Source organism: Hippocampus guttulatus, chromosome 8 (genome assembly GCF_054856545.1).
Source record: "Hippocampus guttulatus isolate MCC_2025c chromosome 8, RoL_Hgut_1.0, whole genome shotgun sequence".
Lineage (NCBI taxonomy): Eukaryota > Metazoa > Chordata > Actinopteri > Syngnathiformes > Syngnathidae > Hippocampus > Hippocampus guttulatus.
The window spans coordinates 21,096,978-21,122,862 of record NC_141268.1 but is presented as its reverse complement, the minus strand read 5'-3'; the positions used below and the strand labels follow the sequence as shown (position 1 = coordinate 21,122,862).

At 46.3% G+C, this 25,885-nt stretch overlaps 1 protein-coding gene across 4 annotated transcripts in view; it reads right to left on the bottom strand.

Moving 5' to 3' along the window:
* The window catches only part of arhgef10la (Rho guanine nucleotide exchange factor (GEF) 10-like a), an 89,284-nt gene that overhangs the window by 3,872 nt on the left and 59,527 nt on the right, over window positions 1-25,885 (bottom strand). For all 4 annotated transcript variants that reach the window (XM_086116838.1, XM_086116837.1, XM_086116839.1 and 1 more), the window contains 5 exons: window positions 16,916-17,002; window positions 11,568-11,776; window positions 11,297-11,454; window positions 6,862-7,004; window positions 1,576-1,747 (listed from right to left, as the gene is read on the bottom strand). In XM_086116838.1, the coding sequence (XP_085972964.1) occupies window positions 1,576-1,747; window positions 6,862-7,004; window positions 11,297-11,454; window positions 11,568-11,776; window positions 16,916-17,002 (769 nt within the window). The remainder of the gene's footprint in view (window positions 1-1,575; window positions 1,748-6,861; window positions 7,005-11,296; window positions 11,455-11,567; window positions 11,777-16,915; window positions 17,003-25,885) is intronic.

Below are 25,885 nucleotides of genomic sequence, written 5' to 3'. Positions count from 1 at the left end.
AAGTACTTTGTTTTATATACTCGAACTTCGCCCAAGGAAAAAAAAAAAAAGGTAAAAGTTCACATTTGTTTCGGGCTGAAATGGGAAGCGCGCATCGTCACATGCCATGCGAGCGTTTGTCGGATGCCTGCGTGTGAAATGCTGCTCAACGAGATAATGGCGCACTCAAAGCGTACTATTATGCGCAGACTTTCAGACGGCCGACAAAGGGCCGAACAATCAGACCTTGTATCCGGCTGATTTTCTGCAGTTCCCAGCGAGACGTCGAGCATAACGCCTGCATTTGTCGCTCGTAAGATTGCAAGACAAGCGACAACGTTTATTCGGGCCCGTGCGGCGACCGCTGCGAGGTCCCTGGTGTTTTTGTCAAAATTATTATGATGATTATTATTGGCGACGCGCGGTTCACCAAGAAAACAAAACTACTTTGGAGGGTCTAAAAATGCGCCAAAACTCATGAAACTTTGTAAACAAATCAGGCCTGGCAACAGCCTCAATCTTTCATGAGATTATTGTGCCATGTTTTATTTTTTTGTTTTTAAAAATGGCTTCACAGTGCACCCAATACATTTTTGTTTACGCGTCACAAAGATTGACAACATTTTGGGGGTAAACGTAACACGCCAAGACCCCGCAAAAAAAGTCTCTTGGAGCCAGATGCTCTCTGATAAAATATCGCATATATTAGGCAGTTGTCATTAGCTGACTTCAAGTTTGCTGCTGTTGTTTTCCGCCGCTTCGTGCCGCAACAACGGGGAAACTTTGCCATCAATATTTCATGGTTGACAACGGGTTACGTGTGGCATCTTAAATGGACCGCAGCCGAAGAAAAGGTGGGAGTGGGAGGGCGAGCGGGAGTGGGGGTTGCCGAGAGGATTTACAGCCGAGCGGACGAGATGAAACGAGCCAACGGGGGGGGAAAAAAAAGTAGGACAAACACAGAGCGTCACATCAACTCAAAGGAGGCGCGTGTTCGGAAACGTAAGCAGTAGCCCACGGTAGGCGTGGATATTCTCGTCAGGTGTTTGCACTGAAGGACCCCCCCCCCCCCCCCCCCCACGAGGCAGCCCTTCTTTCGGCGGCTCTCAGGCGACTCTTTCATTCATATTAATCCTCCAGCGTTCACCCCCGTGGCTGCGCCGTGTCGCGGGTGCTTACTTATTCATGTCGCTCCCCCACGTGCAGGAGCAGCGGGGGCAACTTGATCGAGATGAGAATATCATCGTGTGTGAAGAAGGGGGGGTGGGGGGGTGGGGGGGGCGGGTCAACGCCAATGTCTCGCGGGCCTGCATTTGGTACCCGGACCTTCAGTTGGGGATGTACCTGACTTAATCCATCAATAGAAAGCATCAAAGCTTTACAGAGATACAATATGGTGGGCATGTCAATATTGATCGAATAACGTGACAAAAACATTGAAATAAAACACATCGTACCGATCAGAAGTGCTGGTTATTAAACAGATGGTCACTAGAGACGCGTTTTGCTCGTTGAACTTGCTCTCCTCGCTTTTTTTTTTTTCCGGGCTTTTCCAAGACGCCTCGTAAAATGAGGGAGTATTTTTCAGCTCTTTACCGGTGTTGAGCAGCGAGGAACGCGTGGAGATGTTGATCTCCTGCAGCAGCTCCAGCGTCTCGGTGTGAAAGAGACGGATGGACGAGCCCTCCGAGAACGCCATCCACGCGCCGCCGCCGGCGCGCGCCACGTGCGCCACGCTAACCGCTGGGTCCGGGTGAACCTCCAGTGTCTGTAATACACAAAAAAAGCCCTGTCTAATTGTATTCGCTACACCCGCACCAGACTCATGAGGTCCAATCAAATGGAATGAAAAGTGAAATACAAAAAAAAAAAAGCAGCAATTTTTTGCGCGTCAACCTCACAGTGCAGAGGTCACAGGGTCAATCCCGGTTCCGGCCTTCCTGTGTGGAGTTTGCATGTTCTCCCCCGTGCCTGCGTGGGTTTTCTCCTGGTACTTCGGTTTCTTCCCACGTACCAAAAACATGCATGGCATGCTGATTGAACACTCTAAATTGTCCCGAGGTGTGAGTGTGAGCGTGGGTGGTTGTTCGTCTGTGTGTCTGCCACGGTTCAGGGTGTCCTCGACCTACTGCCCGAAGACAGCTGGGAGCCGCAGCACGCGCCGCGACCCTTGTGAGGATAAAGCGGATCGGAAAATGGATGGATGGAAGCAATTTTATGCTGCGGTTTAGCTTTTTTTGAGAGGATGAATATTTTTTTTTTGTGGGTCTACTCATGATAACCATACCTACCAAATTTCATGTTGCTGGATGAAAATAAACCAATAATAATAATAATAATAATAAACCATTTAAGACAGGCTTGTCTTTGAAGGACACCTTGAAATTCCCCAACTGACCCAAAAAGTTGTAGCAGACAAATTTGAAAAAAAAATGCGCACAAGAGGTTTTTTTTGTTTTGTTTTTTTTGGTCAACGATGACATTGTGTGCACGACTGATATTTGCTTCCGCATTCTGGAGTTTAGCGCGCATCCGACGCCGGTGGCATGTTTTTGCGTCACTTTCCCGTCTCCCGTCTCCTCCGGCGCACAGTCTCGGGGCTCCTCATGTTTAATGAGCGGCTCAAAAACAAGCGCAATTATCCTTATCGTGGCAACACAAGCAGCCCTTGCGGTCGGCGGCATGACAAGGCCCGCTGCGGGGTGTCGTCTCACGGCTCGTATCGCTGTCAGCACGAAGGCCGCGCAATTAAGCGGGTGAATAGGAGCCAGCCAAGATGAGAACGCCGAAATCACGTGTGCGCCGCGCCGACAGGGATTAAGCACCTGTTTGGGCGCCCTTGCCGGCGGGCGCTTCTTTGTTTGAAACGCCGGCTTTGATGTGTTTTCTTTTCTAATTGGCTCCTGAGCAGTGGGCGGCTCAAGAGCAAGCAAAAAAAAAAAAAAAAAAAAAACCTTGATGTGCAACCGAGGAGACGATCGCTCAACAAGAGTCTTGCAGATGAAGAAAACTTCTGACGGCGGTTTGAATGTGAGGCATTAGCAGTCGAGATGCATTCGGTGGACGAGGTAGTGTACTAACGTACTCTAAATATAAAGTATTGGCATGTGGCTGCTCCACATACAGAAAATAAAAAGTGAAAGAAAAAAAAGGAAGAGTCCATGACTGGAAAAAAAAAAAAGGAATGAATGTTCCGCACCTAAAAGCCTTCCATTTTCTTAAAAGCTCAGAGCGCGCCTTAAGATCCGTTGCGCCTTGTGTATGGTCATTACGGTAGTATTTCGGCCCCAAAATGGCTCCTTGCTCAAGACATGCTGACAACGCCGAGTTCAAACTTAAGGCGATCGGTTACGCAGTTGAACACGGAAATAGAGCGGCGGCAAGAGAGTTCAACGTTCACGAGTCGCTGTTGTAACTTGCTGTTGCTTAAGTGAACTGTGTCGCTGCTTTATTAAATACGTTTGACCGACATCTGATTGTTCTGTTGGCGTTTCCTTGAGCGTTGCTCCATCTAGTGGATGCATTGTAGACTGCGTCTTACAACGTGGCGCACCCAATGTATGAAAAAAATTGAAAAAATAGGCCATTCGTTGAAGGTGGGCCTCATAATCCAGTGCGCCTTTTAGTGTGGAAAATACGGTAAGTCTGCCATTTTAGGTTCGGGACTTTATTTGTGGCCCCCAAACTGCGAAGCGCCGAGGCGGCCGGCAGCGTGAAAAGCACGTGTTGTCCTTGTTTCGGTTGGGCCAGGACCAGCAACACACAAACAACCTGCTACCGCCCCGGGTGCAAGTTTGAATTTGGACTTTTTGGCTTTGGAGCAGTGTGCAAACTGCGCCTCCTGTTGACACTTTGCCAGCAGTAGGAGGATAGAGTCTACCAAAATGCCGCGCTGCGAGTTCACCGCTCAAAGCAGAGTGGACAGCGAAAACGAGCAATTCAATGAAGGAACGGACTGAAAAGTTTGTCTCCATTCTCCCTCCAACCAGCATGAAAAGCCACGCGCTTGCTGCGATGAAGAGTTCCAATTTGAAACGGCACGGCGAGGCGGAGCACTGGATTTTCAAAGAGACGTTTGTACAAAATCCAGAGGTGACAACATGAAAATGAAGTACAACTCCATTGTCGTATTAAGTTGCAAGCAACATTCCTGTCGTGTCGATGTCAGAACACCAAAGTGCTCATTTGGAATGATGCGGATAAGGCAAAAGTCTCGGGATTGTAATAACAAAAGCAACTTAGCCTGCGTCAATACACGGACAAGCCGCAGCGCAGCCACCTAAAAATACTTCAGCGTTTCGAGTGAAAGATTTTGTCAGGGGGACAAAAGCTTGTGCATTTTCTCCGTTGCCTGGTAACAGAACTCCAGCCAGTCGTGCGATCCACAGCAGTTCACCTCCACTCGAATGTGCCGACCAGTGTGACGGCTTTGGATAGATGCGCAGCGTGTCAGACGAGAAGTGATACGCCCGCTTTACGGCCATGACGTGGTCGGTCAAGAACGACGACGGCGATGCGTCACACTTCCGGCGTCGACAACTGCTCCTCCAAAAGACCAAAGCCAAAGACCTCCATGACCGCCCGTGTTTGTGTAGCTCAAAGGTGAGAAGCACTCGCTTGGCTGAGAGTCTTGGCAGGTTTAGAAAAAAAAAAAAAAGGGGGGGGGGGGGGGAGTTCCAGGAATCTAGCGGCAAAATGCGTCCCTGTTTCACAAAAGACGCGGAATGTGCAGACTGTGCGAAGGTGAATGAATGAATCGAGGATTGTGATAGCGTACACACTCGACATTTGTCGTCAATCCAATGTCGGTCCAGAAATTCTTCTCTCTGCTAATCCCATAAAACAACCATCAACCTGTTCTGATGACTTTTGACACAAAACCGACTTGAAAAGTCAAATGAAAACAATTCTCGAGTACTGCCATCAGTTCAATGAGTTTGCCATTTGCAGAAAAATCACTCAAATGTCACCCTCGAATGAACACCCCCACAATCTCACACGGACCTTTTCCCTTGGGCTTTAGCAGCTTTGCTAATACTATGTTGGAATATCCACCTCCTGTTTCCCACCCATTCATTTGTCAATAACTGGACATAAGAGCAGCAAACAGAAGCAGGCGAGAGGAGTCAGAAGTGACCTGGAATCAGCAAGATTACTGCTTGACGAGGTTTATCACCTCTTATTAATTTTAAATTATTTATAACTAAAAAACAACAACTTTAAAGCGATAACATTTGGCGGTGCGGTAACACACCATAACAACTCAATTATGTTCCCGTGGCGAACTTCGGCTTGTTTAAGTGCAATTTGCACACAAACTAAAAAAAAAAAAAAAAAACCCACACAAAAAAACCCAATTACGATATGAATGATTCTGTTTTATTTTGAGCATTATTTCACTGAAATTATTCTGAATTACTACATACAGTCAAGCCTCGGTTTTCGAACGTCTCTGTTCTCGACCAAATCGGTTTTCGACCAAAAATTTCGAGTTTTTTATGTCTCGGATGACGACCGAATTTCGGTTCTCGAACAAACCGAGCGCATTTGAATGCGTCACTTGACTCCTCTCGCCTTCCTTACACGAGGAAGTGACGCTTCCTCGTGTAGCGTTCCATTGTGAACAGACGTGTTCAATTAAGATTTGTTTTTTTCGGTTTTCGAACAGCCTTCTGGAACGGATTATGGTCGAAAACCGAGGTATGGATCATAAATGGGGTTCATTGTGTAGCAAAAAAGCAACGCGAGGCCATTCCTGCTGTCACTTTGAGATGATAAACACAACCCAATGACGCTTTTATCCATTTTAACGTGAATGACAGGAAACGGACAGAAGTCGATGAGAATTTGAGCAAAGCTTTTCAGTCGGTTCACTTCGGTCGACAACAAATTTATGACTACACCAACCGCGTGAGTATATTACAACAAGAGGACACGTAATCCCCATGACTTTCAAAATCATCCCGAGGCTGTCGGGGCTTATGACGGGGTATCTCCATCCTTATGGCTGATGATTTATTCATGCCTTGCAATCCTCGCTCGATTGGTGTGCAGCTTTGTCAGCAATATACTTGATTGTATAGCCACTCGTACGCCTGCCGCCGATCCCTTCGGAGGCTTCGTGGATAAGCGGCGTCAAACGGGACAAGTGTTGGCGCCCGGCAAAATTGACGTCGACGTGCTTATGTCCGCGTGCGGAGGTGAAAAAAAATAAATCAAGACGATACGCGCCGGCGAGCCTCTGAGGCCCGTCGAATGATCTATTTGACCGCAACTTCTGCTTGCCGGCACCGTGTCAAGTCAGCCCTCGCGAGAGCGTATTAGTGAGGAAGACGAGGTTAGTTCAGAAGTAACCATGCGTTGACCCGTTAAGCTCCGCGGCAGAGGAGAGTGGTCACCTCGGCTCATTAAGTCCTCACCTCAGAGGAAGGAATCATCGCTAACCAACCTGTCACACTCCATTCAGGCCATTCTTTGGACGTGCATTTTGGGTCATTACCCTCTGAGAGGACCCATGATAAAAGCACGATTCGCTCCAAAAAGTCTCCGCAGTGTCGAGATTTCTTTGCACCCGGCGCAAATTCAAGACAACCGGTGCTGGATGTAGCAAAGCAGCCCCGGAACAGCTCCATGTTTCCCAGAATATTCTGTTCTTCGCATGCCTCATTTTGGCGTCAAAATATACAGATTAGAGCTCATGTGACTTTCCCGAAACAGATTTTTTTTGGACCTCGCACAGATCCAAACAGACCCAGTTCCAGATGTAGCAAAGCAGCCCCAGAAACGATACGGAAATTCAAAGCATACCACAAACATTCACATCGTGTCAAAGTTTTTGCAGGAATAAAATAAAAGCGACGCGTCCGACGGCGACTTCATTACCTGAGTGTTGAGGCTGCAGATGTCTACCACCGTGACCAAGTTCCTGCAGCTCGCCCACACCGAGTCGTCCAGCACCAAGAGGGTCCGCACTGGATCTGAACCCAAGTTCACGCTTCTGCTGGAATCGGGATCCCAGAGATCCTCTGGGGAAATAATAAAATATATGCAATGGATAAATGGTACATTTAGGAATAGGGTGGAACCTGCGCGGGAATCAAACACTATCCGTTATGTTGACGTCTAAGTTGTTCGGACAGTCCAAAAAAAAAAAAAAATCCAGTCGTTCAAACTTTACAGTCAACACCGGCGATCGAGCCTTTCCGCAAATAGCAAAAGAAAAGGAGCTGACACGCAGCCTCTGAAAATGTTGAAAATATAACACACACACTAACTATGATGCAAAACAGACTTTAAAATGTACTGAAATGTGTTTGTTTGTTTAAATAAATGTACTTGTCTTGCAACTATGACTTTAATCATCAAAAGAAACAATTTTGAACAAATCACTATGATGCTAACTTTTTAATGACATTTTGCTTGATCGTGCAGCGAGGGTGACGCGTGTGCGACGCCCGCACAGGACGATAACACAACGTTCACGTGGCCTAAATGATCCTAAAATTAATTTGAGTAACTTTTCCGTGACTATTAAGAGAACCGTTAAGGGTGGAGCTGATTGATACCGCAGTGATTCCAAATTCAGTTGAGTGCCGGGACTCGGTACCCATCCCTACGTATAAGTGAGTTAAGTTCAGTGAATTAACGAGACAAACGAATCTCTGCGCCGCATCGAAAATAACATCGAAAGTAGTCCTCGCTCTTTTGACGCTGATCAAATAAAGGGAGAGTGCGGATCATTTCAGCTTCATGTTGCTTTCATTAGGAACGCTTTTTAAATTTAATTTGTGTATGTAATGGATCTAAGTTAGCAAGTTAACGAGGTATTGAGCATCATATCTGTGACCCGCTGCCCGGCGATTTCATGCTAAACTGCATTTTGTGAAGAAATGACACACTGCCCTTTTAATATTGTGTAATAAAGCACAGGGGGGAAAAACGGGAACGTTTTCACTTTGATCTCCCACTTGGCCGCTACCTCTCTCCCGTTTCGCTTGGCCAGCGTGTGAAGAAAGTGGACCTTTTTTCTCCTTAGGGGATTAATCACGAGGCGCACTTTAGCGGCTGCCACGAGGCGCCTGATGATAAATGGAATGGCGTCAGCGTTTCCTTTGCTGCGCGTTAATGAAGTCGAATTAGAGAGTGGGTCGCAACCGGCCATTTAACTAAAATTTGGAGCATGGTGGAGCAGAGGTCCAGGGTTCAATTCCTTCCTGTGTGGAGTTTGCACGCTCTCCCTGTGCCCTTGCGGGTTTTCTCTGGGTATTGCAGTTTCCTTTCACATTCCCAAAACATGCACGGTAGGTTGATTGAACACTCAAAGTGTGGTTGTGAGCGTGAATGTGAATGGTTGTTTGTCTGTGTGTGCCCTCTGATTGGCTGGCAACCAGTTCAGGGTGTGTGTACCCCGTCTACTGCCAGAGGTCGGCATGGGTGGGCTCGTGAGAATCGGCGGACGAGAAAATGGATGCATTTAGTTCAGCCTTTCAAGGCCTTTTGACTCCAGCAGGTTAACTGCTTGGCATGAAAAAAGGTCACTTTCAGCATCTTTAAAAAAATTAAAATAAAAAATCCACTCGGGAGAAGTGAAAGCCGCTGTGCCGAATGCCGAGCGAGCCTCCTTCAAGTTACATTCATTAATGACTACAGCTGGACGTTTCTGAAAATTCCGGGGGGGGAAAAAACAAAATATATGTATATATATTTACACACACACACACACACATACCTGGCCGATCACGCATGAATTAGTTCACACAAAACGCTATTGAAATACTCGACATTCAATGATTAATCTTCCTTTTGTGTGCACACGTGTACCCTTTGTGGCTTACGTTCTCGCCGAAATTTCGAAATCTCCGAGATATGACGAGGCCATGAGAATGCGAGGCGAGGGTATTACTGTTGCGGCGACGCCACTCTAAGCTAAGCGAGCCTCAGCAGTAGATAGTCCGCTGCTCTCTGCCGTGCGTGCTTCAGCGCGAACATGTACGCAAGCGCGTCTTTGGATTTCAACCAATCAGCGCTGACGCAACGACTCACACCCGACGTCACACACGACAACAGCTAAGATAAGCTAGCCTAGAAGCTAAGCTAAGCTAGCCAAGACGACACTCGAAGTCCGACGGACATGTTTTTCTGCCAATCTGTGTGTTTCCCTTTTTGTCCAAATATATTTTTTTACGACAACTGACTTGTCCACGGTGTCTTTTATTCATTCCACTGGGGTTTAGCGAGTGTGTTTATAAAGAGACGAAAATCTCTTTACTGTTACTAGTGTTAGTGTCTCAACATGGCTACGCTCGTGAAAGCAAAACAACGAACTCAAACGCGTCTTCGTTCAATGTTTTCAACTAATATCCGGATTAATTTTAGGCAAATTTTTCTAAATTCTCCGGAGAGATTTTCATAAAAATTTAAAAAAACCTGGAATTCCGGGAAAATCCGGAGGACTTTCATCTCTGTCATTTTTAGGTTTGTAAAAATACAACTGACTGCTGTTTGATTACGGTGGGCTCCATGTGACGTCGGGATCATTTTGGCCACTTAAAAGAAATTATTTTGCCTTATTTTTAAATCACTTGTGGATGTGATCAACACATTTGGCAACAGCGTGCTGTGCACTCTCAAACTCTGGAGTGCAGCTCGCAAGCCTTCCAGTCAACTGTGGGGCTATGAATCTTTCACAGATGCACCAGGAGCCTCCCTAGTCGTCTTCCCTGCCTGTTGATATATCAACCTACTAATATTCCTTCCTCCGTTTAATTAATCATCCCCTCCCTTCTTTTTTTTTCCTGCTGGAGAGGCAGCAGAGGCCTGTTTGATGTGATATGGCATCCAGGTACGAAGGGGGGGTGTAACGCCTCACTGCACCTGACATGTTTTCTGGCGCAAGCTGCTCTTTCTGCAATGACAAAGACAATGCAAATGCAAAGGTGGTCCGTCAGTGATTTCGTGAGGCGCGCATCAAGTACGGCAGGTTCCATACGAGTGTGAGATTCTGCAAAATACGGGTGGTGAATTTCTTTGGTTAATTTCCACTGCGCCGGGTGGTATCACGGATAACGGGTGAGTGGAGCGATTGTATTCATCTTTCTTTTTTTTTTTAACACCAATTGTGTTGTGAATGTTTTTTTTTCTAAATTATGGATTATTCCTCGTGGTTTTGTTGATTTCTATTGTGCAAGATGTCAGCTATCTGGCAATAGTGTCTAGCAGATTTATGACAATTACATGATTGATGGACTGGGCCGTTGACATTTTTGACTGTGCATTAGTTTTTGTAGTGCTGTTTATTTGTTTTGTGTAAATTGGCAGCTATCCTGAATACCTGGCAAGAGGAGCGATTGCATCAGGGATATGATTAAACAAGCTGTCGGGATTCTTTGTTTTTTTGGGGGGGGGGGCAATTTGCTGTTCCCGTCGTCGTGTTCATTTCTAGTCTGCAAGGTGGAAACCTCTTTGTAATAAATGCCACCAAGATTGATCGCATAAAATAGATGACGGCTGTTTCATCGGAACGCAATACATTTCCCACAAGAGATTTTGTTATGCTCTCATAAAACCAAGGTTGAACTTTTTGGCCATAATTCCAAAAGGTAAGTTTAGTGCAGATGCGACACTGCTTCTGACCAAAAGAACAATGAGCCGACGGTGAGGCACGGTGGTGGCGGCATCATGCTTTGGGGCTGCTCTCACTCTGTGTGTGTGTGTGTGTGTGTGTGTGTGTGTGTGTGTGTGTGTGTGTGTGTGTGTGTGTGTGTGTGTGTGTGTGCACTCGTTTCCATGTGTGTGTGTGTGTGTGTGTGTGTGTCTAGGGTGGGAGAACCCCGGCATTTACAACTCGTTTGGGTGTCATGTAGACTTTTTTAGTGCTGATATTGATATTGTTTTATACTGAACACGCCACTTTGGGTCGTTGATAAAAAGCAAATGCAGCCTGATGTGGGCTCTTCCATGACAGCTTTGATTTGTTGAGTATTTAGCAAAGGTTTTGTAAAAGAGGTGAATAACACTCATCAAAATCCATCACAATATAACAACGCGGCATCAACTAAAACACACTTTGAGTCCTTCTGAGTGGAATCAAGTCTCCATGGATACCAGGCCTCTATTAGTGGTTTAGTCATCACAGCAGACGAAATGGAATGCAAACGGGCACCACAGAAGATTTTAACACAGGACACCTACTGTCATAGAAATGTATTTTACATGACCGTTGAATATCATTCGGGGAATTCACACACAAGAGAAAGCGAGCGATAAGCGTTTGTATTTCGAAAAAGCAATTTAGCGCGGGCCCGCCAAGAGAGCTTACCGCCGCTTTTCCTCCCGTAAACCATCAAGGTGCCGTCGCGCAAGCCAGCAAAGAGGAAGCATGGCGAGTGCTTCAGGCACAGCACGGGGCAGCCCCGGGGGTTGCTGAGGGTCACCAGGCACTGAGCCGCAGTGTCCACGCCGCCGTAGACCAGAATTCTGAAGAGGGAAAAGATGAACATTTGCGTCAAGGTAGTTTGGGTCCCTTACTTTCCCTTGCGGTAAACGAGGGGTTCGCTGTAAAACGTTTGAAGGATCTTTCATCGTCTCACCGTCCGTCATCTAATCCGACACAGATGCTGGCAGCGTTTCCCTTGTGAGGTGCGGCCTCCGCCTCCTCAGTGGGAGAAGCTTCCGGCACGTATTCAAGACAGCGGACGGCGGAGCCCACTTGCAAGCTCTTCACGGCCCTTGGCACGGGCCTGTTGAGCGAGAAGATCTCAATCTGGCCCTGAGAGGCTTCCTCCCAGCCGGCAGCCACCTGCAGAGAGAATGGAGGCTGCTTGGAAATGATCTCATTTTCAGATGCGCCAGAAACAAAAGGAAGAGAAGCGGTTTGGTGCAGACTGCAACACACACACAACATTTGAAGGTGTTTTGTTTGTTTTTCCCGGCCTTGGCGCTTCTGGTTTGAGAAATGCAGTTGAATAGCAGAAACGCACAGAACACCTCGAATATAGTGTAGTACTCCACAGTTAAAAATGATATGAATGCGCGCTATAATTAATGATAACTGCCACCCTGCACTAAAGAAGTAAAACGAGCCAGGAGAAATAATAATAATGAAGAAAGACACGCTCGGTCCCGCGCGGGCACATGCATGTCAGGGCAGGTGAGTCAGAGTTAAAAATGTATTGTAATGACCGCTTTGATGGATACCGTGAGTGTTTGACTGGACATCCTTCACCTGTCAGCAGTTTAAAGAAAGCGAAATATGAAATCAACGATCCTTTCCAAGTCTGTCGTTTGCGGCTGCCGGCTGCTCACGTTGCATTTGTTCAATACATGATCGTAGAATACATCCAAAGTCATCCGCTCCAAGTCTGCAGTCTTTTTCATCGACGTTGGTCAAAAAATGAGAAAGAGTTCAGGTGAGCTCTCGAAAAGGATCAAGAAGGAATTGATGACTGGAGTTCATGAACTGTTTGTGTATCTTTTTTTCTGCTGAGATTTGGAAGTTTGATGGTCACATTGGTGTGTTGGTATTAGACATGATCAAGGTTGCGCAGCAAAGTCGTATTACCTGAAACTGTAAACTGTGATGGGGGAGGCCTCTGCACACCCATGCTTGTGGTTAATCACGCAAAACGGCTGTTTCAAATTAAAATGCCTGACTCCCAATTCAGTTTGGGGCTTTTTTTATGCATCCTGCTACGACATCCACCTGATTTTGCGTCCACCAGTAAACTGAGTGGTGGACGCAAAATCAGGTGGATAAACCCCCCCCCCCCCCCCCCCCCAACGCCCCGAACTTTCCAGGGGATGCTCCTGAGTGAGTTTAGAAGATTAAATTCCCAAGTGCCAACATTAATTAGGTCACAGTAACAACAAGTGACATCACAACAAGCAGATCAAAACAATCTGTTTTGCGTTCAGATTCATATAGCCGATCCAAAAAGCGGCATTTCTCATCAAGAGTTCTCATTTTTTTGAAGACTGTTGGGCGTGTCGATCAAGTAGCCCCATGACCACCTGGAAAAATGAATGCTACTTTGTCTTATCTTTCTTATGCCTACACCGAACTACGTTTGCGGCGCAAATATACATTTCCCTCAAGACTGCCTTCTTATATATCCCACATAGCAACAACTCGGCACTCGAAAGCAGCTATGGCAGCTCAAAGTCCTGCTCCATTCAGCGGCTATCAAAACAGATTTTTTTTTCTCTCTTCTCGCTCTTCCCCCACTCATGGCTGACAATAACGCGCTCTTAAGTGACTTTGCCAGGGGCCATATAGTTCGCCAGCTAGCTAAGCGAGTGGGAATGCAATGCGTTGGGCCACTGCTGAGGTGAACAAGGGATTTATATATTGGGGGTGGGACGACTCAAGGCCGAAATTCATCATATGTTTATGTGAAGAAACCTACCTTGTGACGACGGATGAAAACTAGCATTTATGCTATGTCCGATGCATTGACACCGTTTACTCTTGTGTTGATTAATATGCACTGTCCCAATGAAATGAATTAAAACAACAACAAAAAAATCACTGGACCGTGATTTTAGTCTGAAATGTTGAAAATATTTTTAATGCTAATACTCCACGACTGAGCACTGCAGAGTTCTCGGCCTTTGTGCATATTTTGAGCAGAGCAATTACCTTCAAACACGTCTACTGGATTTAGAAAGAAATCTCCGTATTCACTTTCCAGTGTCTCAATTTGGTCCAATGCTCCGCCTCGGTCAAAGTTTGTGTGACGCCATTGGAGATCGCTACATCTCTTGGCCACCTGGAAGTGCACGTGACGACGCCATGGTGAAAAGGTCCGTATCGCTTCATTTGTCTCTTCTGTTCGACGCCTCAGCGGAGGTTGGCGCAAAAATGCAAGGGCACTTCTCGGCGGATTTGTTCCTCGCCTAAATCACGCCATGCCGATGCTGACAGGAGCTAAATATAGTCTTTAGCCTCGCTCTTCCACGCTCACCCTTATTTGCATGCAATCATTTGTTTGAGTTGTATCAGCCGGCAGGATCTGGACAGGAGAGATCCTGTGGGCTCTGGAGGATGAGCCAGAACAAATAATGGTCTGTTGAACAGGCTGCGAAGAAGATAGCGAGGACTTATCTCGCCGCGAGGGGCTCAAGAAAAAGATGGTTTCAAGTGGCGCCTCTCCACCGTCACGCTCACGTTTCCCCCCCTCGTGACAGCCAGCGCCACGTTCCTGGCAAAGCGCTCGCCACTCATTTAGGGAACCTAGCGATGTGGAGTCACGATCAGGACCGAGTCCCGCTTGCCGCTCGGGGGGAGGCGGCGGCTTCCCAAAAGCTTCGCCAGCTTTAATTAGATTGCTTTGGAGGGCGCGAGACCGTGGAGCCGCATGAGCGAGCCAGAGACGAGGGCGACCAGTAGCTGTCTGATGCGTTTCGGTTTCGCCAGCGCTCTTCAACACACACACACACACACACACACACACACACAAATGAAAATACAAAAGTAAATAATCAGGATACAATAAATCTCCACGATTCACACAAGACTGGGATGCCGACCCAAACAGTAAAAATGAAGGTCCTCTCCTCAGCTGAGCAAAATTGCTTTGTCCAAAGATGGCACCAGATGGCACCACAGCAATATATATTGGTTTTAATATTACGCAAGGCTTTGCCCTGAGAAGAACAACAGCGAATGGGTGAGTTTTCAGTGAATAATGGAGAAAGTTGGCCTTCTTATCGCGTTGGCAGAACTATTATTACTTTGGAGCCTAGGAACTGTCTATAGACACTGACACACTGGTTTTTTTTTTTTTTGAGTCATATTAACACCCGTGTACAATGCCACCCCCCCCCAAAAAAAAAAAATAGGAACGAACAGGTGACTGAAAATCACTGCTGACCCTTGAATCATCAGCGACAGTGAGGACAAGCCAAGCGATGAGACGGCGCATCAACTCCTAGCAGGGCTGAGATGGAAGAGGCTCCTTACTGAACGTTCAGGGCTTCATTCATATTGCTCTTTGATTTTTTGCAAGCCGGCACGGGGAGGAAAGAGAGAACCTTTGGAGTGATTGAGTGTCAAGGCGACGCGAGAGTGGGCACATCCCCACAGCGGCCTGGTTAGGGATCGGTCATGAAAATAACGTGTGCTTAGGGAAATAACGCGGCTCGGAAAGAGTGACAAGCCTTTGCGCACGCCCGTCTTTCTCCCTGGCAAGTGCTGCGAGAGGTTAATAGTTCTTTGGCTGGACAACACCCCAGATGACCAGATTTTTTATGAATATAATGAAAAAGTCAAGTGCAGTGGTTGGAACAAAATAAAACACAAGCACCGAGAGGAATTCAGAGTTGTGCATCAGCCAAAGTTAATGTGCAGCCGATGGTTCGTTCTTGCCTGCATTGGCCTGCGGGTTTGTCGCACCGGGGATGACATTGATGAAGTCTGGATGGACTCCGGGATCGCGATTGTGCTAAATTCCCTTCCACTTCCCTCATCCTGATTTGCCCCACTCTTCTTTGGGTGAACATCTGAGGTGACGTTATCTCCTAAGCCGAGTCAAATTAACCCGACACAGAGCAAGCAAGAAGATGGCGGACGACAACATATTTCGAGAGGAGAACGTGGGCACCGCTGCAACAAAACGGAGACCGTCGATGACGGCAGGGCGACTAACTTGAAGGTGAGCAGGTGTTTTTTTTTTATTCAGTGATTGGTAAAAGTGGCCAAATAATTTGGAATGACTGTCAATGTGCTCCGCTCCACAAAGCCATCAGAGTGAGGACGCTGATCCGCGCTCTCTCTCTTGGCCAGCCTACGCCAGCTTTAGCCACTTTCTGGGCCAAAAGAGGATTACCTGACCAGCTTCCCACCTACCCACTACAAACATTCCAAAAATAAATACATCATATATACAGTATATATATGTTTTTTTTTTCTTAGTGAGCCTTCCTTTTGCTTTTCAGGCAGCCGCAGCCGAACTCCCACAAGTCTGCCTGCTTTGCCATGTGGGATGCCGAGCACGTCAAGAAAGATTCAGCAGCACATCCCGACAACTTACCGTCAGGTTATACTAACTCACAGTTTCCTAGCAACATCTGCCTGCACTTGGCCTTGGGATACATCGTTGTGCCTTGACTTGCGAGCCTAATGGGTTACGTGAGCAGGCTCGTAACTCAAAACACACAAACCTCAAATCGTCTTTCCCCTGTTAAAAGAATGGAAATGTCATGAATCCATCGCAGCCCCTCCGGAAAACACTAACGTGTTTTTAATAGGAAAAACTGCATTTTACCGGAATAATACCATCAATAAATACTTGGGGTGCACCAATCGATCGGCCGGGAATTATGCAAGATCGGCGATCGACCGATCACAACAAGAAAAACGCATCTTGTACACCAATCTGATCTCACTCCGCAGAGGTTTAATGTCAACAAAAAAAAAAAATTGTTATTGGCAGGTCAGGATTTTTAAAGATCAATGATCGCCCAAAAGATTGTGATCGGTGAAACTCTATAAAATACAATTTCAATAGTTCAAGTTTAGGCATTGTGCGGACTTTCATGGACTTTTTTTGTGTAAGGCAAAGTCATATGGTTGACTTAACGCGCAATTCTCTTTTTGTAGGTTTAGTTGGACAGTAAACTTTGACTGGGAGTGCCCCCCACCCAAAAAAAGCTTGAAGCAATCGCGTTGCTTCAATTCTCTAAATTGTTCTTGTTCTTGACCTTCTAATGTGAATGCAAATGAGAACACAGAATCGTTTCTAAATTAATGGTTGTCGGGTTGAAGCTGAAACGATGATGAAAAACAGCAGAAAAGTGGATTCTTTTATCCTCTCATTGATTCGAGTTACTGTTGTGGAGTGTACCAGGACGTGTGTGTGTGCGTGTGTGTGTGTGTGTGTGTGTGTGTGTGTGTGTGTGTGTGTGTGTGTGTGTGCGTGCGTGTGCGTGCGTTACTCACCCAGAGGAAGCCTTGAGGTAAGGATGTGCTGGCTGCCGAGAAGCCCAACAACGCACAGTGAACAGGATTGTGGATGGCAGCTTCGAGCTACAGGAGACAAAATCAATATTGATTTCTCATACATCACTTCACCACGCTCTCTTTTTTTTCTCCCTTCCTTCTTGTTTCCAAGCTGTCTCGCTGCATTTTATCAAAGCGACACACACATTGGTGCTGGCTCGAAGACTTTCCGCAAATTCGATTTGGTTCAAAGCTTGCGATGGGCCTTTGCTAAGGACTTTGTTATCCTGTGAGTGACTGATGACAGTCCAGCCTTGTTGGAGGGCAACCACACGTGGAAGTGACAGGAAAACTGGCACGGGTCACATCACAACAGGGCATAGCCAGAACGAGGCGATATCTGGAATTTTCCACTCTAAAAGGGCTGCACACAAGGTTTTGCTCTCTGTGTTACGTTCGCCACTTTTGTGCACGTCACTATATTTTGCCAGCATAGGGAAGTGAACAATTAACATTATTTGGCATACAATAGCCCTGCATACTTGACTTTCTGCATTATAAAAATCTAAAATTCGCCTATTAACAGATTTTTTTGTGTGTGTGTTTGTGTGCGTGTAAATAGCAGGGGTTCTCTGTAATTAACCGACACCACGAGCTGAGAAGAGAGTCAGACTGCCAAACCTTTATCTTCTACTTAAAAGCTGTGCTGACCTCAAAGCGATGCACCACCGCCATCTACAGGGATCTATTAGTCATTACGCCGGTTCACAAACTACAATTTTACACACACACAGACACACACACACACACACACACACACACACACACACACAACACACACAACGCACACTGGAAAACATCCAAAGCGGCCGATGATTAACAAGCCTGGAATGAAGCGGAGGTGGTTGACAATGGTGGTGGAGCACCTGCAGACAATGCATACTCACCTCATCTGCACCCTCCCCCACCACACTCGCTATGGAAACTGTTCTTCAAGGTAATTTATCTATCTGCAGTGGGCTGATAATTATGATTTTTGAGTGGGAATGTCAAATGTGGGCCATGCAACAAGCAGCGTGGCTAATCGGCAAGCGGGGGATGAGCAAAAAGGAGTTTGGGGGAGGGGGGTGGTCTGCCTTTCTCTGTCGTCCTCTTCGCCGGGCAGCATCAATCACAGATGATTTATCGTCCTCAGCAAACAGGATCTGCCCCCTTTTCTCTTCTACGGGGTGTGTTTATAAACAAAAAAGGTCAACAGCCGCCGTTTGCTCCATCCGCTACGCCTACTGACACCCCCCCAACCGCCCGCACATCTCGACTGTCTCCGTCATTGAGCACAACTCGACCTTACTCGTTCCTCCGGCAAACTTTTTCAGCCTCTCGCCTTCTGCTAGTCCTCCATCACGTCACGTGAAAGGACATTTTATATCGTTGATTAATCACCAGCCGACATAAAAGTCTACCCTATGGAGGTTAATGCACAAGAGAGACACAGTGGGACACCCGAGCAGCGGCCTTCCAGTGGACACCGGTGCTGGGTTTTTATCAGCCATGTAAGAATGGAAAACAATTTTCCGGAGCTCAAATTGCTTTATGTTTGTAGTCTGTGTGTGTGTGTGTGGGGGGGGGGGGGGGGGGGGTGTAAGGAGGGTGAGTGGCGCATTCAAGTGCGCTTAGTTTGGTCGAGAACCGATTTTCGGTCGTAATCCGAGGCATAAAAAAACTTGAAATTTTTGGTCAAAAACACAGACGTACGAAAACCAAGGGTTGACTCTAAAACAATTACTGTTTATGAGAAAATAATTTTTTGTGGATGGGTTATTAGCCCATGAGTTGGCCGCCATCATACAGTTACCACACAAGCTAACGGTTAGCCTAGCATCTTCTATTTCTTCTTTTACGACTAGTCATCCTTCTTTTTTGTATTTTCCAGCATTTTTAATGCCCCGAGGCACCGGACTGCCATTCACAGCTCATTGGAAGTGCCTGGCCAGATAGGGTTTTGTGCGCAGTGTGTTATTTGTGGGTTGAGCTGCCAAAGGGCTGCGGCGGCTCGGCACGGCGGAACGGTGGGACGAAAAAGGGTGATGAAGCGGGCAGGTGAGCTAATTAAAGTGGGATTTGTCGATGTGACGACAGGGCAGCCCCGCAGCTGGCGGTGAGCAAAGACCCCATGGTCTTGCCCTGCCCCGTTACCCTGGGCCCATATGCTGGAGACAGGTGGGAAGCAAAGGAGCGTCCATGACTCTGATTAGACTCATTGCTGTGAGGCAGAAGGGCCAGAGTATCTATCCATCCATCCATTTTCTATTGTGCTTTGTCAAATGACACGACTTTTTTGTCGTTCACGACTGCGCTGTCAGACGAACAGATGAATATCGTCTGTGTCTTGGACCGGGCGAGACCTCATACTACAAGTCTGTCACCAACCATAGCCTAACCAATCGTTGCGTGCTTCGGTCAATATTCAGTCCATCGGCGCAGGTCCGTCGGGGAGGCGGGACAAGCAGCTGTCAAAGTCATGTCAACGGAAGCATTATGTGCAAGTGCATTTGTTTTCCAGCTGAGAACAAAAAAAAAGGGGTGGGGGGCTGGGGGCGGAGACGGGGGACAGGGGCAGGGGGTTTAAAAAGGATTATGGACCCGTTCCTGAATTGTGGGGAGAGGGCGGTTTGATATGTCTATTCTCCAAAAAGAATGTAATGTAACCCATTTGTTGACACCATGTTTGCTAATCAGCTACTGTACTCGCTTTGTAGTTAGCAAATTAGCACGAGTTGAAATTGTGTGCGCCACGTCCAGTCTCTCGTCATTAGTTAGAGCGCCCAATGTCGAAGAACAACCTAAGACATTTCCACGATGGCCAAGATAAACAAAAATTCTGACATGGCAAGCTTTTGTCGTCGTGAAGCTTCAGGACCCCTCACGACCAGTCGTTGACTATATATGTCACACACTGCGAGCTACGACGCGTCAAGACAACTCAAAATTGGCGACGAGACACTACATTGGTCTGCGACATGTCTGTCGGCTAAAAATTGGGCTGCGTTTGTGTCGCTTTGCTGACTATGGGAGGAGGGGCACACCTGAACAAATGTTTGCCAGCCAACGGCAGGGCACATAAGGACAGACAAGTATTCACACTCTTATTCACGCTGGTGGCCAATTTCGAGTCTTCAATACAGCTAGCACGCATGTCTTTGAAATTGAGGAGAGAGTTGGTGTACCGAATGTTCTGGCCCTTGCCTGTATATTGCCTTGCAAAACAATCATTCAGAAATTATAATACTGCATATGAAATTCACTTCTTTTCTAACTCTGTATTCAGAGTGCTTTTCAACAGCCCAGCCCCGGCCTGGCCCTCCGGTTCCACACAACAACATTCTTTACACGCCCTAACAAGCACTAATAGAAAATTTCCACCGTTTTATTAAGTGGCAATTGACTGGTTGATGGCACCCCCGCCCTCACCAATGGTGTCGCCGCCGCTTCAGGGCGACATGCAAGGCGGGCGGCTGCAGCGTGAGTCACAAGTCCAGAAAACACTCGCATTCAAAGCATGACTGCAGTCCGTGCACGTTAAACTTACGTGGCAAGTGCAACATTGCAGAATGCAGCAAAAATGTCCTCGGTGTAATTTGAATGGTCATCATTCATTTGGTCCAATAGAAGCAATCTCTGTATTTGTCCATGGACGCAACAGTTTCTGCTTAGCTTGGAGCAGACATGCGTGACGTCGCGCGTGCTGTGATCATGACGTCTCTGAACCGCCGGTGAAAGCATTCTCTCCTCTTTCATCTCTAACCGCTTCAAACAACGTGTGTGTAGGAATGGTTGCTCCGCTTGTACTCTTGTTGTATGCTCTTTGTTCTGCTGTGTTATTATTATTTTATGTTCAATGTTCTGTACATAAATTAAATAAAGATGTTGTGTATTGGGGTATGTAAACAAAATATTGTTGCCCGGCCCCCACTTTTTAAAAAAATGTTTTTTGTCTTCATACAGTGGACATTGTCCTGGTTCTTCTGATGTGCTTGTTTTAAATCCACAATGTGTAATTCCCTTTTTTCTTCATTTATATTTTGGCAGCAAGCCTGTTTTTTGAAGAATTGTCTGCCAAACTGCCGCTTGTTGTGGTGAGTTCACTGCTGCTTGATATCTCAAATGTCTGCTCCTAAATTGGACCATACACAAGCTGAAGGCTTGTATTTCGCAAAACGTCTCAATCAGGTCACCGTTTTCTGCTGCATGAATGGCAACTGGCTGACAGAGGTGAACAATACCTCCTTCCGTCACATTTCATGGTTGTGTTTGTCCCTTGATGTGGCTGGCATCGTGTGATGAGCAATGATTTTGTCGCAAATCCTCAAACATTTTCAGACCAATTATGTCCAAAAATATATTTTACTATGACACACCTGATGAACTCTCTTGGCACAATGATGTGCTGCAGTGGGTGGGGAACATTGGAATAGAGGTTCCACTGGAGCAGACTGTTGCATTTCGATGGGATCATTTTCTGTTTGGCTCATAGACTGTGCGCGTGCGCGCGCGCAGGCACACACACACACACACACACACACACACACACACACACACACACACACACAATTGACAACCGTCACGCTGGGCCAGCAAATTGTTGTTTGCTCATTACGGTATGTCCGATACATCACGCTCCCTAATGAAGCTCACGCAGCATGGCAGCGAGGATCAAGGTTGCTCCTTGACGTTGTTGATTTGGCCATTTGGGGCGCGGGCGCCGCCGGAAGCCGCCCATTCAAATTCCGTCGGCAAGGCCAATGCGCAGATCAAAAGCCCAAGCGCCCGCTGCGCTTGCACGGCCTGCGCTCAAAGTCGTACGAAGACAATGAAACCATCAGAGGAGGAAGACGAGGCCCGTGGTCGACTCCTGAAGGGGCAGCTGTCAGCAGCGAGATGGGCTGAAAAGCGTGCTGATGTCGACAACAGCCCAGCAGCCCCCCCCCCCCCCCCGGCCTCGCCTCCACGGCAACGCCGCAGCTCACATCAACAAAAGGAAGACGCTCGCACTCAAGTTGCCACCAAGGCCTTTTTTCATCGTGTCCTTCATCAGCTTGCCCAGTAAATGTGATGCAAATTTGTCAGGATTTTGCAAAGCGCATTCACACATATACATGCGCACATACCAAAGAAACTGACTTAAAAAAAAAATTAAAACAAGACAAAAGGAAATGAAATGAGGAATAGATTTCTGCAAAGAAGTGAACATCGCTATCTCTTGAGCTTGTGTGTTCATGATACCACGCGCACACACATGCACTGCAAAACCTTTCACGCCCCACAGACTTTTGTATTCATTAACAATATAAACACTAACCCTTGACATTCATGCAGCAATTGCATTCTCTGGTAACCGGGAACACTGGGTAATTTCACAAAAAAAATGCAGTTTCTGACTAGAAATTGGACAAAAGAAGCTTTCTATAAGAAGAAACATGGCAAGCAGATCAGTAACTTTGCCGCGAAATTTCTTTTTTGCTTTTGTTTACGTTTCTTACCAAAAAAAAAAAAAAAAAAAAAAAACAAGACTGAGAAAAGAGTTTTGCAAATGAGAAACGTACCGCGGGCTGCAAGGCTCAAATTGAGCATCGGTGACTATTCTAAATGATGTTCCTCAGTCACTCCAAAAACCCATGGCCCTCTTGCATGCCTACTTATTGAAAAAGTTACTGGGGAATCAATGTATGCAAAAAAAAAAAAAAAAAAGGCAAGACTTCTGAGATCAGGTAAAAGCTTTCTTTAAATTGTACATGGGGAGTTGACTCAAAAGTATATTAAAAATGCAAAGTGTCTTTATTCTGAACATATTGAAGCCCGCGCAGGTCGAAATTATAGTGCAACTTGCCAAGTGAAAATGAAAATAGCCTATAATGATGATCTGAAATTATTGATATTAATATAATGATGATGCGGACATTGTATCGGTCTGTCGTGTTGAAGAAGGAGCTGAGCCAAAGGGCGAAGCTCTCAATTTACCGGTCGATCTACGTTCCAACCCTCATCTATGGTCACGAGCTATGGGTCGTGACCGAAAGAACGAGATCCCGGTTACAAGCGGCCGAAATGAGTTTTCTCCGCAGGGTGTCCGGGCTCTCCCTTAGAGATAAGGTGAGAAGCTCGGTCATCCGGGAGGGGCTCAGAGTCGAGCCGCTTCTCCACATCGAGAGGAGCCAGATGAGGTGGCTTGGGCATCTGAATCGGATGCCCCCCTGAGCGCCTCCCTGGTGAGGTGTTCCGGGCATGTCCCACCGGGAGGAGACCCCGAGGAAGACCCAAGACACGCTGGAGAGACTATGTCACCCAGCTGGCCTGGGAACGTCTCGGGATCCCCCGGGGAGAGCTGGAAGAAGTAGCTAGGGAGAGGGAAGTCTGGCCTTCCCTGCTAAAGCTGTTGCCCCCGCGACCCGGCCCCGGATAAGCGGTAGATGATGGATGGCTGGATGGATGGATGAAATTATTACACAGTAGACGGAAGCCCTATTTCCACATTGCTGCATAATAAGAGGGCAAGAACGTGTCAAATAAGCACCTTATGACCATTTTCCAGGCTCTCCCCCTCTGGGTGGACAATTTCTTTCATATGGGGAGTCTACTTGAGTCGACTCTGAGGCGTTGCGAAAAGTGTCTCTGAACCAGTGTAATTGGCAAGCTAAATGTCACGGCAACAGATGAAGTCCTCTGCATGTTGCCTGGCTAGCACAGTTAACACATGCATATTCACCATTTGGCATTTGCATTTAAAAAAAAAATATATATATATATATATATATATATATATATATATATATATATTTATTTATTTATTTATTTGTTTATTTTAAAACACGAACTTTGCTATTTTTGAACGGAACCCACGGCACAAAACTTATTACTTTGGCGCCATCTTGTGGAATCTTGGTGTTGTTGTTGCTGGGTTTAATTATTGGCTGTAGTTTGCCAATATTTCAAATTTTGGGTGAATGCAAAATCTCAACTCCGGTGAGTTTAATGACTAACTCTACAGTTTGTATAATGTGTTAGCATGCATATTTGTTTGCCGATGCTTGGTCAGATTTTTGCGATGAATGACAGTATTGAGGCTAGTATGCTAGCTATTCCAACCAACGAGCCTCGTGCGAAGGTGGTTTATTTGCGTTGAATAATTTAACAACAGAATGGCGTCTTTTATGTTCCATGGTTCAAGGCTGCGTACATTTTAAATGCGTGGTGTTGATGCTTTATGATTCTCTCCACTTTAGATGCTGAGCCACCATCTCGTAGCAGCGACATGCAATTTAAAACCCCTTTTTGGGGGGCATCAATGATTTGCGGGCTTTTGCAATTTGCGGCAAGGCTCGGCCCTAATATCCCCTCCCTACCCCAAATAGTTGGGCCTCACTGTACGGCAGGGAAAGTTGACGTGATTCCAGTTCATGGTTACAGTGAAAAATTACTTGTTGGATGGGCGAGGGGGAATCGACTCGTCATTAGAGCTGTCATCGCAGTCGCAAATTGAAACCCCCAAATCCAATTCTCCATCCCTGTTCCAGCTGTTTAGTGAATTAATTAAAGATTTAGTCGCACAGCGGCTCGTGATGACATGACAATATTTGCATGCTGACGACAGTGGAGCCTCTTGGGGTCTCTATTTATGCGTTTTTATTTCAATACACTTCAGGTTTCATCTCGATAGTCACACACAAGCAACTGTTGCCTGAGAGAGACTGCCGCTGCGGCGTGTATATTCGGCGAGCATGCAGGTCAAAGATGACCTCACTGCAGACCCTATTTTACATAAAATTCATAACCAGTGATGAGAAAGTTGCATCTCTCTAGCAATCAGCACTATATATATATATATATATATATATATATATATATACACACACACACACACATTAAAAAAATCAAATGACCTTCGAGAAACAGAGGGGTAAGGCTTGAGAAAAGCTCCAAAAAGGATAAATCCAAAGTGATCCATTGCAGTGGCCTTCCTTCTATATGGCCTTTTTGTTCATAACATCTTGGCTTTGCTACACAAATCTTCCTTCATCTCATACTCGGGAGTTTCATAAATCCGTCAGAGACTGGACAGCGGCCCCCTCGGAAGCTGCTAAACAAGCCCATTTTCGGAGGCTATGGCCAAGATGCGATGCCGCTGTGTCATCACTCCAACAGCGGTGGGATGACGGATGCGCGACATGCCCTCCCCTCCCCAATTACACGTGCCCCTGTTAACAAGTCCGGACCTCGCGACCTGCACTATAATGTATAAAATAATAAGAACCGATACAACAGGGGTGTAATTAATGTACCTGTACGTTAGGACAAGTCCAAAGTTACGGCAGTATCTCTTTCGTTGCATGTGTAACTTAAAGGGTGTAAAAATTGTTGATTATTCAAAGCTCATTATTTCATAAACCCACGAATTTCAACAATATGCCAAAAAAAATGTCTGACCACATCAACATTATTATTTTTTTGAGATATAAATGATTGTAGGTGAAGTAAATTCTTATTATATTACATAGGGCAGGAGGCTGCCATGTTTTGCCGCTATCTTTCTGCTACGGATACCCGAAGGAGACGAACTTAGCGACAATAGTTCCTAAACATGACTACAGCGTGCGTAACAAAAGCCTCATACTTGAGGGACTACTAGAAATCATTTGGGATGAGATTTTTGCTTGGGCCACAGCTGAATTGGTGGTAGAATTGCGAAATACGGTCCTTCTGAGACACCGTTTCAAAATGCATGGCCTTCAAGCTGAAGTCGTTGCATTCTATTAGTTCACCACTAGATGGCCCTAAATTCTAGACACTGTACCTTTAAAAAAGGCGTGGCCAAGGGCATGACTTTGGGAATATGGCCGTCCGTTACGTGAGCGTCTAAACGCAAGTTTTGGCCGACTGCAGCTCCAAACAAAACAAAGCGACCTTTTTCAGTTT